At 32.6% G+C, this 12,779-nt stretch overlaps 2 protein-coding genes and 1 long non-coding RNA gene across 3 annotated transcripts in view; 1 reads left to right on the forward strand and 2 right to left on the reverse strand.

Moving 5' to 3' along the window:
* LOC124440043 overlaps nucleotides 1-12,779 on the reverse strand; it is a 116,968-nt gene that overhangs the window by 47,525 nt on the left and 56,664 nt on the right. Inside the window, exon 40 of the mRNA XM_046990369.1 lies at nucleotides 12,397-12,544. Within this exon, the coding sequence (XP_046846325.1) occupies nucleotides 12,397-12,544 (148 nt within the window). The remainder of the gene's footprint in view (nucleotides 1-12,396; nucleotides 12,545-12,779) is intronic.
* On the reverse strand, nucleotides 10-791 carry LOC124440048. Its single transcript, XR_006946534.1, has 3 exons — nucleotides 680-791; nucleotides 277-404; nucleotides 10-106 (listed from the first exon to the last, which is right to left on the reverse strand). It is a non-coding gene; the product is annotated as an uncharacterized LOC124440048 (long non-coding RNA).
* Nucleotides 1,930-9,539, forward strand: LOC124440046 (probable assembly chaperone of rpl4). The gene is made up of 11 exons (XM_046990373.1): nucleotides 1,930-2,003; nucleotides 3,678-3,757; nucleotides 4,474-4,620; nucleotides 5,447-5,593; nucleotides 6,599-6,705; nucleotides 6,811-6,934; nucleotides 7,146-7,210; nucleotides 7,553-7,624; nucleotides 7,840-7,893; nucleotides 8,526-8,609; nucleotides 9,397-9,539. The coding sequence occupies exons 1-7, from the start codon at nucleotides 1,973-1,975 to the stop codon at nucleotides 7,173-7,175; spliced, it is 666 nt and encodes a 221-aa protein (XP_046846329.1). The 5' UTR covers nucleotides 1,930-1,972; the 3' UTR covers nucleotides 7,176-7,210; nucleotides 7,553-7,624; nucleotides 7,840-7,893; nucleotides 8,526-8,609; nucleotides 9,397-9,539.

The raw sequence follows: 12,779 nt of genomic DNA on the forward strand, positions 1-12,779 counted from the left end.
TGATAGGCGAACTTCACACATTGTTCACCACTTAAGTATGGTGTTAAAATAGTTGCTTTATCTCCGTATTGACGTGGACTTGATGTTTCAATGTAGAGATAGTAACCTAAAACAGAAAGATTACGAATATTAATCGTATAGAATTAAATTAAATTTGTAGGACATGAATAAATTAAATGAATTTGTAAACATTTATGAGTTTCAGTTGGTAGTTATCGAGATGCGCAATTAAGTTGTGATTGAAAATGACTAAGTGATAAAATAACTTTTTTATACCAGTTCCACTTGTGTCATTGCTGGGACCTGTATTCCAACTAGGTGTAGAACCTCTGTAAACTGTCCAATTAAATTTCTCGCTCCATAACGAAAGTTGCAGATATTTCCATTATCAAAACTGCAGTTTGCTAATGATGTAAAAAGACAAAGTCATTAGTCAAAAATGTTTTTTATTGAAATGTATGTTTTCATTCTTCTCTTTTTCTAACAAATTTATCAATAACTGAGCTGAGTTTTTTGCATGTGATATTCGGTTTTTTGAAATTTTAAATTTATATTATGGTTCTTATATCCGAGTAAAATAAGACAAAGCAATCCATTACACTTTGGCAAACAGATATCCAAATTTATTCACTGTTTTCAAATAATCATTGGATTTCTTTTTTCTTAACTTTTGCATTACCTGTTTGTACCAGAGAAGGTTTTGTCGGTGTTTGGGTCAATTGTAATGTTGGCTTTGGTGTTTTCAAAGAACATATACCTGATTTAATACTGATTGCATCAATTGCAATTTCACCTTGGTAACTCAGACCACGAACACCTTAAAATTTTACATGTGTAGAGAAAATAATGTTAAATAGGTTTGAGAAGTGGGAATTATTTTTTGTGTTAAGCTTAAACTTGCTGATCAAGATAACCCAAATACCATATATTTATAATTTCTGTTGTATTAGTTAGTTCATAGTATACACTTCTTGTAATGTTAGGTTGAAATTGTTCATAATCTGCCCTCTTGTTAGTTCTGTATCTACCTCTAGAAGAACAGCAGCACTTTTTATAACATGTATTGTACGCCTTGTTTTTATCATTATTATGAATATGTGCTCAAACTACTTTCTAAAAAGTGTAATATTCTTAAAAGTAAAAGTAATAGCCCATTAAAAATCCAGACCAAAGAACTTTTAAAAGCAAATTAAGATATACCTTATAACTTCCATTCAGACGAATATTGTCCCACAAACCTCCATGTGTTGCCTTGATTTCCTGATTTCTTGAAAATCATTTGACTACCAGCGTAAATGTTGAGAGAACCAATACTTCTACCATACATATGGTAGGCGAACTTCATACATTGTTCACCATTTACGTATGGTGTTAAAACAGTTGCTTTATCTCCGTATTGACCTGGACTTGATGTTTCAATGTAGAGATAGTAACTAAAACAGAAACATCACGAATATCAATCGTACAGAATTAAATTAAATTTGTAGGACATGAATAAATTAAATGAATTTGTAAGCATTTATATGAGTTTCAGTTGGTAGTTATCAAGATGCGCAATTAAGTTGTGATTGAAAATGACTAAGTGATAAATCAAATTTTTTATACCGGATCCACTTGTGTCATTGCTGGGACCTTATTCCAACAAGGTGTAGAACCTCTGTAAACTTTCCAATTAAATTCCCCCGCTCTATAACGAAAGTTGCAGATAGTTCCATTATCAAAACTGCAGTTTGCTAATGATGTAAAAAGACAAAAGTCATTAGTCAAAAATGTTTTTTATTGAAATGTAGGTTTTTATTCTTCTCTTTTTTTAACAAATTTATCAATAACTGAGCTGAGTTTTTTGCATGTGATATTCGTTTTTTTTTAAAGTTTATTCTTATACTATAGTTCTTTTTAAATAAAATTGAAATAAAATTGCAACTGGAGGATTAGAACTTTGAACACAAAAAGGTAGAATTTATTTAGAATTATGGGTAAAAGAAAGAAAACAAGAATGAAAGGTATATATATCTTACTATAACTATCTCTAAGTCTTCATCCTATCCTTGTGTTCGGTGTTCTGTTTGATAATTATTTTACTCCTAAATACCTGACAGTGAGTCAAGATTCAAAGAAGGCATTACCCACTGTTTAAAATTAAATTTTTCAAATGCATCAATGGTATTGATGTTTAAGGACTGGTGAATATTATCCACTGGCAAAGTCTCCAAAGAGAACCTTTTTCATGCTTTCACTCAGTCTCACTCTCACACATTACCTTCCTACTATGCCACCTCTGCAACTTGGAGAATCTTCTCTTACCAGTTTATAATAGTCTTAATCAATGGCGAATCCAGCATTAGTCAAAATTAAGTATATTTTATTAAATTAAAATGTACTTTCTAAACAAAACTATTTGTTTTCAATTGCTAAAGGATAGAATTTTACCAATAAAGTTCCTTTTAAGCAAAACAAATGATAGCATAATGCTTTATCCAACAACTACAAACAATAACGACCTTATCTAACAACATTTGTGAAATTAATCTTCCACTCCTCTTCCTTGTAAACGAGACCAGTCTACTCAAAAGCAGAGAGCCTTATATGGTACAAGTCTCGGGAATGTGACCGGTATAGCAGAGTTAAAAGATGAAAGGCTCAAATGTTGTTAGATAAGGTCGTTATTGTTTGTAGTTGGATAAAGCATTATGCTTTCATTTTTTTTGTTTAATAACATTCCAACTATTTAACCTTTTAAAGTTGCTTTTATGGTATTTTCAAATGTAAAAATGTGCACTGCAAAAATTATTCCTATACTGGTGTTAATTCTTAACCTGATGAAAACATTTAGTTTTCTGGTTATTCTTTAAAGAAAAGCTGGAAAAACTTTTATATAATTGTCAAAATATGAGCAAAACAATATTTAAATATGAACATGTGAAAGATATGTGGATAATCTTTCAAGTTCTTATGTCAAGTGGCCATGCTTGTGCTTATTCTTATTTTGATGATTGTGTCAGAAGCTTGGAAATCATCTTTTTAATTTTTCCTGTCTTGTATTTTTTATGTTTATGTTGCAAGTCAAAACCATGCTTAGATAAAAATGGGTTGGATAAAAAAGTACATGTTTACTTGAAGAAAGATTTCAATGGATCACTTCATAGTAAAGAACTATTATTTTAGTTTATCTTCAAATAATCTTTAGAAATAAAAGCTTATAACAATATAAACATTTTACATAAATGAAAGTGTTTATCAGTTTTATATTTTTGATGAAAAACGTGTTTTGAGTTTTGACTTAACTGTTAGTCATCTTCAGTGTGATGCATATGTTAAATACAATGTGATATATATAATATAGAGATATGTTACTGTACAAGTGAGGTGATACTGAATGAATACCTAGATTAATTATTTATATTTTTTTGAGATTAGTGACAGAATGTGTATAGTGATGATAAAATTAGGAAGTTTGAAAATAGTGTTAGAATGTTGAACTTGTTTGTACAGGTCAAGTTTGTGTTTGCGTATTATAGTATTGTTGTTTTAGTTTGAAGATGAGTGGAGACTTAGCAGTGTCTTTAATAGTGAAGCAGGAGGAAATGTATTTAAATTTGCATTCTGGATTTTGTTGATTTTTTTATAAGTTTTTGTCTGAGGTGGTGTTCTTTAAAGGAAAAATTTATGTTTTTAAGTTGATGCTTCAAGAGACAATGAAGAAGAATCAAATCAGCATAGTGAACAAAAATTCACTATTGATGATCTTATTCAAAAGGTACGCATTGTCGTCAACAGTTAGTTGGATGAACAGAATGATATGAACTTGTTTTATTTAGCCTAAAGCAAGAAGACAGTAGTTTTTTATAAACTTAAAACATAAAATTTAAGACAATTCCAATTCAACTTAGTGTCCATGATGAATTTAAATTCACTGCGAGTAGAAAAGTAACAAGAAAAGTAGAAATAACTTCTAAAATGTTTTAGTGAGGTAGTTGTTGGAATTGACGATTTAACGCGCACGTTTATTCATTGTTTACACCACCAGGAAAATATTTTGGCGCTTTTATTGCATTTTACAATAATTAAGATAAATTCTACGTAGCTATATGATTAAAAAAGGTGACCATAGTTCAGTGTCTCCTGCTACGACCATGGAGTATGAAGTATGAACTTGAACAGTTTGTTAAGTGGACTGCGTTACTGCGCTGTAGTGCTAGTTCAGATGATTTTCCTATAAATTTTGACCAAGCAAGCTAGTTAACAGTAGTGGAAAGAGATCAAAATGCATGGATTTGAAAACTTTGCACTGTCCTTGGATTCCAGCTCAATATGCATAAAAAAGTTAGTTTTACCTGATTGATGAACTGCAAAGTTCCAGTCAGTCGCCTACTACTCTCCCTTTACAAAAATTTGTGCAATGTTCAAGTAACCTTTTTCACTGAACTTTGCTCGCAAATTTTACTTTATCGCATATTTTACTTTTTTCCATAGGTGGAGGAATACATAGAAAACTTTAATTTTGAGATGGCGGAAAAATTTTGCGTACGAATTCTCGAAACATCTCCGAACAATGTTCGTGCATTAAACATGGTTGCTGCAGCTTGTTTGGAAATTGGTAAAACAGACGAAGCCATTTGCGTATCCTTTCATTTAATCTTTTGTGCAGTAAAAAATAAAATATGGGCACATGAGTTTAATATACATAGTATGTCTATTTATGTTCGTGCAAGGACAGATTTTCTTCAGAGGGAATTGGGGTGCACTACCTCTCTCTCTAGAATGTTTTGAACTTGTCAACTCCCCTCGAAACTTTCAAATCTCCCTTGACGAGGGTGTGCACTGCTCACAGAAGTAAACTGTGAAAAAAAAGGTCATAGCTTTGTGTGCCTGCTCTTTACAAAAAGAGCTAGTTTCGTTCATTATACACCACGCTTGTTTACCAGTTATATTCAGTGGCAGATCTAGAGTACATCAAATAAGTTACTCACAGCTGCTTTTTCGATATATTTACATTTTCAAATACCAGAAAGGCCACTTGATTAAATTTTGTTCTTTCGAAGTTTATAATCAACATTGTTGTTTTGGAGATTTTAGGAATACTTAGGTTTGAGGAGTATTTTACATACATTGGATCTTCCTCTGGTTGTGTTACTTTCTATTGCTTACGCATTAGCAACAGAAGTCGATACATCAGGCAAAATGTTGTTCTGTTTTTATGATCATTAAATTTTCAGGTGAAGGGAAATGTATAAAGCAGTAAAATTTGACTTGAGGTAAAGCTACAAACTGCGAAGGCACAAACTTGAGATAAAATAATTATCACCTTCCCAGCCACCACGAATTTCGGGCACCCCGACGAAAAATATGAAAAATCTGTCCTTGTGCATGTGAATTTTTATATTTAATTTTTTGCCAGCTATGTAGCGGATGTTTTTGGCAAGTTTTGTTCCTTCATCAAATTAAGTACTTGAAGCGTGCTGTAGAAATTGAACCTGACAAAGGTTTCAGCAAATACATGACGCTTGGTGAACTTCTTGAAGGACAGCATGCTGTTGAATACTTAAAGAAAGGTGTTGAATTAATGATAAATGAAAAGAAATGTTTTGAAAAGGTACATATTTATGGAAGTAATGATGACGTATGTTATGATCATAAACGCATACATGATCAATTATCAAAACAAAGAGTAAATTGTTTTGAAATGCATGTAATTTTTATTCTTACTTCATGAAAAAGCTCATTTTCGTGCTGTGACATATTGATAGGAAGATATATGGACAAGATTTTCTGTGTGTAGCCAGTGGGTTATGAATTTTCAGAGAGTTTAGTATGCACGTGTAACTGCATTAGAGGCTCCTGATTGTAGTTTGTAATAAATAAGATTACGTACGTAGTTAAAGATTGTGATATTCTGTTTAACGTTGTTCTGTAGTAGAGTGCAAGTTAATCAAACTTTCAGCATTGGTATAAAATAGCACCTATGTTTCCTCGCCTGTCATAAGAGCCGACATACCCAATGTTGCTGTGAGGTAGAAGATCTCAGCTTTATATGACGGTTTCTGATTGGACAAAAATGGATGCTATGCATGACGTACATATACACGACTATTGATTCAAACTGAAATGATTTGATTCGTGCGAAAGCAAGCAACAAGCCTTATAGCAGAAGTACGAAACTACGAATGAAGAAGTAGAAGTTTGAGTGACTGGATGTTCAAGAAATTGAGTGGTTAACAATGTTTCTTAATACAACTTTAAGAAGACGAATTTTCTGTTTTTGGATAAGACTTTTTCTGATAAAAAAGTATAAAGAGAAAGACGACAGTTGCAGTGCAACAATTTCAGAGAAATAATGTTTCTGTGCGTTTGAGTTTGGACTGAGAGAAAGTTTTAGAAAAGACACCTAGAAAAAGTGATGTTGGTTTTCAACCAGAAAAATAAACTTATGGACGAAATATTTGTTTTCGAGCAAGCGCATAAGAAAGTACTATAAAAAAGAGAGAAACGATTTGTTGCATTTTAGATTTAGGAAAAGTCCGATATTTCGTTCATGATTTCGTTTTCGTTACCAACTAAATTTGCGCATCATATCTGATTCACATTGCGATTTCTTTAGGAAGATACTGACAATCCTTGTGAAAATAGCGACATTGAAAAAATAACAGATCGAGATATTTCAAACGCATTCTGTTCGTTAGCTGAGATATATCTCACTGATTTTTGGTATGTCCAAAAACATTTTTTTGTTTTGTTTTTGTTTTGTTTTTTGTACTTACTGACAAACATCGTATTTCGTGTGTATATTCTGTTGAATTATTTATTTTCTAGTTTGGCTGAGGATGCAGAAGCGTCCTGTAAATCATACTGCAATGAAGCAATACAACATGATCAAAATAATCCCGATGCCTATCAAGTTATGGCTAATTGTTTACTTAGCGAGCAGAAAAACGAGGTCTGGTATTGTAAATGTTTTACACGCATTTGACCGCTGGTTTTGACCATTTACATGTAGAAGATATGAATGCTAAACACGCTAGTATTGACGTTTGCGGCCACTTTCACTGCTTTATAACGTTTTAAAACCTCAAAGTTATTTAACGTTTTGCATTGAAGTTTAGTCAACTTTAGCATTATTAACTTTTATTGGCTCTCGGGTTTAATAGGAAGCCAGAGAGGCTTTGTTAAAGGGATGAATCTGTGGCGTGGTATTGACGATCCAGTTTTGAAGGTTGAATTTGTGTTGCATATTTTTGAAGTAGTCATAGGCCCCGTCCACACGTATCCGGAGTTTTAAAACGGAGGTTGATTAGACAACCTCCGTTTTAACCGTCCACACGTAGTTGTGAAACCGGCGTTTTCAAAAAATCCACTCTGGAAGCCGTATTTAAAAGCATCGTTTTGGTAGGCGAAAACGCCGTTTACGTGTGGATGCAAGTGCAAAACGGAGGAAAAAACCTCCGTTTTCAAAAAACTCCGGATACGTGTGGACGGGGCCATAGTGACGAAAGACTGTGTAATGCCATTAGCTATGTATTTAATGCTGGAACTGACTTTTGAATTAATGATTTAGTCATCACGGATTCCGTCGTACGATTCGAGAATATCGCTCTCAAAGATGCTGATTGAAATAAATGAATTTGATGTAGGTATATTTAAATGAATTAATGCCTGGATACATTCAGGAATTATTTGTGCATGAAAGACGGACAAAACGATCTTACACTGTTCTTTCATTTGCTTTGTTAGTCGAACCCAAATTCAACTCAACTTGCACGTAGCCAATCTGTTGTTTATTTTGTTTTACGTTGCATAAAAATCATCTGAATTAAGAAGATACCAACAATTTGTTATTATTAGACTGCTGCTGATGTGCTTGGGGAACTTCTTTCTGAAGATGATGAAGTTGTTCAGGTTATGGATTTTCCATGACACTTTCTTCATTTTATTTTAGTTTCTACGATAACTCTCAAGGCTATAACGCCATCGTGTTTCTTAATTCTATATGAACTCATTAAAACTTCTGTTTATCCATTCTTTTTTGTTGAAAACTCAATATTTGCTCACTATTTCATACAATTTGATAGCCTTAAAAATGAGAAAATTTACCGTTCATAAGAGACGAAGTGTTTATTAGTGTGAAAAACTCAGGCAGGAGGCGTTTATTAGATACGAGGTGTTTATTTGACAGGGCATTTAATGTATCATTTGGGGTATTCAAAGAAAAACCGGAAATTACGAATAGAAACTTTGTATGAACATATTCTTATTTTCATAGTCCTTATACTCCAATAATCTTTATGATCTTTTATAGTCTTTGTTTTCTATGAGGAAAACAAATAAAATAGAAAGTTTTTGCTATTTGATTATTTTACAAAGTTTAAAGACTTCAGTGGGTGATTTACGATAGTGAGCTGACAAAACCGTCCTGAATGCTTTAATGTTTTGGCGATTTATTCGTGTATAAAATTTTTTTCAATTATTATTTTTCCTGTCAGTTTTTACCTTAAAACTATTAAATGAAGGCTGGACTTTGAAATCTTTAGGTTTGGTATTTACTTGGCTGGAATGAATATCTCAAGGAGCAGGATTACAATTCTGTTGTTTACTACTTAGAAATGGCACAGAAGGTAGTTATATTTTTCCATGTAATGATATTTCGATAGTCATATATGTAGTTAGTGTAAGTTGTGAAAAAAGATTTAATAGTCTTTTTTACAATAATTTATCACAAAGTGATCATGGTTTCCTTAAATTGTACATTGTAAGTGTAGTAAAAGTTCACTCCTAGTACATGAGTAGAACAGTGCACTGCATGAAATGACGAGTGTTGAATTCCATTATATCTTGTGATGGCAAAAGGCTTTTATGTCCTTGAATTCCTTGTTCAAATCTAAATGCAAATAACAGACGCTGTCTTTTATAGCGTTTTTATATTTCAACTCTCTTAGCATCAGGAATGGATTTACTCGGGTCCAAGAAGGGTGGCAATCTCCCTACGAAAGTGATATAGCTACCAAACAATTAAGGAAAAGCTGTGGAGATTTGTGTTTAATGGAGCACTTTTACAGTATTATCTCCATGCTATAAATGTAACTGATCAAAAAAGTTTGACATTACATGGCGACACCCACAAAGTGGTCACCAAATTTTAATCTAAATTGGAGTGACCGATTTGCAAAATCTTCCTGGATTCATCCCAGCGCAACATTGCTACTGGTTTTAATTTTCCTAGGAATAAAAATCTTACCGATTGAAAAACTTTTTTTGAAATACAGTTATATTTGAAAATGAACATGCCGTTTTCACGTGTTTTGTCCAACACCGAATCCGCCAATGCATTAATTCACCATGCCGTTTTCACGTGTTTTGTCCAACACCAAATCCGCCAATGCATTAATTCACCTTCATTTCAAGCTTTTCAGTCAATCTGAATGTGATGATGAACCATTGCTAGAGCATATTAATGAACTGTTACTGGAGGTGAAGGAGAAATTAAACGACCACAAAGATTTCTTTTCAAATAATGACGCTGGTGAAAACAGTGAGGATGATAACAACGAAAAAGAAATTGGTTCAATGGACACAACTACGTGAGTAGAATATGTTTATAAATTATTTCTCTGCAAGTACGTAAGTTATAACAATTAATTCTATATTCAATGCGGAAAACATCACAAAAATCATGGCTAAGACATGGCAAGTGTTTTTTTTGTATTCATGACTTAAATTTTTGAACGAACGTGATCACTTGGTGTTTCATGATTGGGACACAGGCAATTTAACATAATAATGCTAAAACTGCGCTATGATCAGTGCATGTTGAGTTTGGCTTCATCTGCATGCTTGCAATTGAATTTTTGAGTTGAATATGTAAAGTACATCTGTGAGTATGTGTAGAGTAGGATATATGGATAGTATCTTCGATTCATACGTATTTTATGGAAAATGCTGGAAAAAAGAAGCTTCAAAATCAGTGAAAAATATACGTAATGTACCCATTTACGGCATTAAATTTCAATGCATTTACATTTGAGTTGTTGACAAGAGTTGTTACTTACGTACAGTTTGTTTTTGAATTGTCAATCACAGTTGTGCAAAACTTGACTATGATTGCAAACCAATTTGAACTTATTACACTTGAAATAATCATAGTTAGCAAATATACTTTGCGAAGGAGGTACCTCAACTTATCCACACATTATCACAGTTAGCTAATATGCTGTACTGTAGAGGTACCTCCAGCTACCTACACAGTATCACAGTTGGCTAATATGCTGCACTATAGAAGTACCTCAAGTCACCTAAATAGTATCAAAGTTAACTAATATGCTGTACTATAGGAGTACTTCAAGTCACCTACATTGTATCACAGATAGGTAATATACTGTACTATAGAGGTACCTCTAGTCACCTACGTAGTATCACAGTTAACAAATATGCTGTACAACAGTGGTACTTCAAGCTACCTACATAGTATCACAGTTAGGTAATATACTGTACTATAGAGGTACCTCTAGTCACCTACGTAGTATCACAGTTAACAAATATGCTGTACTACTGTGGTACTTCAAGTTACCTACATAGTATCACTGTTAGGTAATATGCTGTACTATAGAAGTGCAGTAGTTAATATCACGTTCTATGCAGCTAAATCAAGTTATCTACATAGTGCCACAATGAACACTGTACTAGTATAGAAGTGCCTCTACTTAGGTTATTTTCATACTTTATTTCTATTAGATTAATTGGCTTGAGTGCCAATTTCCCTTGGTTTCTTAATTTGAGCTAGTTTAATGTTTTCACCAGATTTTTTGGGTTCATCCATTTCTTACATTTCTGACTCTACCATCATTATTAGGTGCAAAAAATTGCTACGTAAGCTGAATTGTTCCAGCTTAAAAAAATGAGAGAGTTTAAAATTATTTTGAGCAAAAATATTTATTTCACAAAATATGTTTATTTTTTGTTAAGTTACAAGAACGATGCATTTTAAGAAATATTAAAGTATGAGAAAACTTTCACAGAAATTATTATTATTTACTATTTTTAAGTGATCAGTGGATTTGTCTTTTTTTTGTAATTTTTGCATAACATGTTTGTACCGAAAGTTTCGTAGGTTTTTATGTAGATTGTGTTGTTGGCTTTGGTGTTTTCAAAGAGCATCTGCCTGGTTTAAAACTGATTGCATCGATTGCAATGTCACCTTGGAAACTGAGACCACGAACACCTTCAAATTTTACCTATGTAAAGAAAACAATATAAAATAGGTTTAAGGAGTAGGAATTATTGTTTGAGTGCAAACTCGCCCTAACTCATCAAATAAACCAAAAACTACATACTTATGTGTTCTGGTGTATGAGTTAGTTGATAGTCTTGACATAACGTTAAGTTGAAATTGTTTATAATTTGACTTCAAGTTAGTACTTGTTCTACCTCTACGTAAACAGCAGCACTTTTTATAAGATGTATTGTACGCCTTGACTTTATCATTATTTATATGTGCTTGAACTAGTTTCTAAAAAGCTTATTGTTATTAAAAAGAAAAAGCAAAGCGCATTAAAATGCAGCTAGACTACACAACTTTCAAGATAAAATTAAGATATACCATATAACTTCCATTTACACGAATGAATTTTTCCACAAACACCCATATGTTGCCTTGATTTCCTGATTTCTTAAAAATCATTTGACTACCAGCGTAAATGTTGAGAGAACCAATACTGCTGCCGTACATATGGTAGGCGAACTTCATACATTGTTCACCATATAAGTATGGTGTTAAAACAGTTGCTTTATCTCCATTTCGACGCGGACTTGATGTTTCAATATAGAGATAGTAACCTACAACAGAAAGAATTTGATTATCAATAATTGAATAAGAATAAATTTGTAAGACGTAAAGAAGTTAAATGAAATTGTTAACATTTAGGAGTTTTTGATAGTTATCAAAATGCATAATTAAGTTTTGATGAAAATCTTTAATCTTAAGTAACAAGTAAAGAGACATTTTTTATACCAGATCCACTTGTGTCATTGCTGGGACCTGTGCCATAACTCGATGTTGTTCCAGTGTTAATCGTCCAGTTGAATTCCCCTGCGCCGTTGTTAAAGTTGCAAATGTTTCCACTATCAAAGTTGCAGTTCGCTAAATATAAAGACAATTATAAAAAGTGTGTTTTTATTTAAATTGAGGTTTTTATAAAAAATCGTCTCTGCACGTGTATAGCATGTTCATAGATAGCTGGCTTTTTTGCACTTAACATTTGCTGAGTTTTATTTAATTTTAACTTTACGTCTGTTTGTTCATAAATTATCATTTTTCTTTTCCTTTTTAATATGGCGAACACTCATCGAAACGTATTTACTGTTTTCAAATAATCAGCGGATTTGTCTCATTTTTTTATTTTTCTTTACCTGTTTGTACCAAAGGTTTCGTAAAAAATTGGGTAGAATGTGTTGTTGGCGTAGATGTTTTCGAAGAGCATCTGCCTGGTTTAAAACTGATTGCATCGATTGCAATGTCACCTTGGAAACTGAGACCCCGAACACCTTCAAATTTTACCTATGTAAAGAAAACAATATAAAATAGGTTTAAGGAGTAGGAATTATTGTTTGAGTGCGACCTCGCCCTAACTGATCAAATAAACCAAACACTACATACTTATGTGTTCTGGTGTATGAGTTAGTTGACAGTCTTGACATAACGTTAAGTTGAAATTGTTTATAATTTGCCTTCAAGTTAGTACTTGTTCTACCTCTACGTAAACAGCAGCACTTTTTATAAGATGTATTGTACG

The sequence above is a fragment of the Xenia sp. Carnegie-2017 genome, unplaced genomic scaffold, assembly GCF_021976095.1.
Source record: "Xenia sp. Carnegie-2017 unplaced genomic scaffold, XeniaSp_v1 HiC_scaffold_2, whole genome shotgun sequence".
In the NCBI taxonomy this organism is placed as follows: Eukaryota; Metazoa; Cnidaria; class Anthozoa; order Malacalcyonacea; family Xeniidae; genus Xenia; species Xenia sp. Carnegie-2017.

What these genes read in the sequence shown, in the direction of transcription:
- LOC124440046 (XM_046990373.1), top strand. Translation starts at nt 1,973, where the DNA reads ATGGGTAAAAGAAAGAAAACAAGAATGAAAG. An exon ending in ATATATCTCACTGATTTTTG is followed by an intron (nt 6,706 to 6,810) that starts GTATGTCCAAAA and finishes TTTATTTTCTAG; the next exon opens with TTTGGCTGAGGATGCAGAAG. An exon ending in TTAGCGAGCAGAAAAACGAG is followed by an intron (nt 6,935 to 7,145) that starts GTCTGGTATTGT and finishes CGGGTTTAATAG; the next exon opens with GAAGCCAGAGAGGCTTTGTT.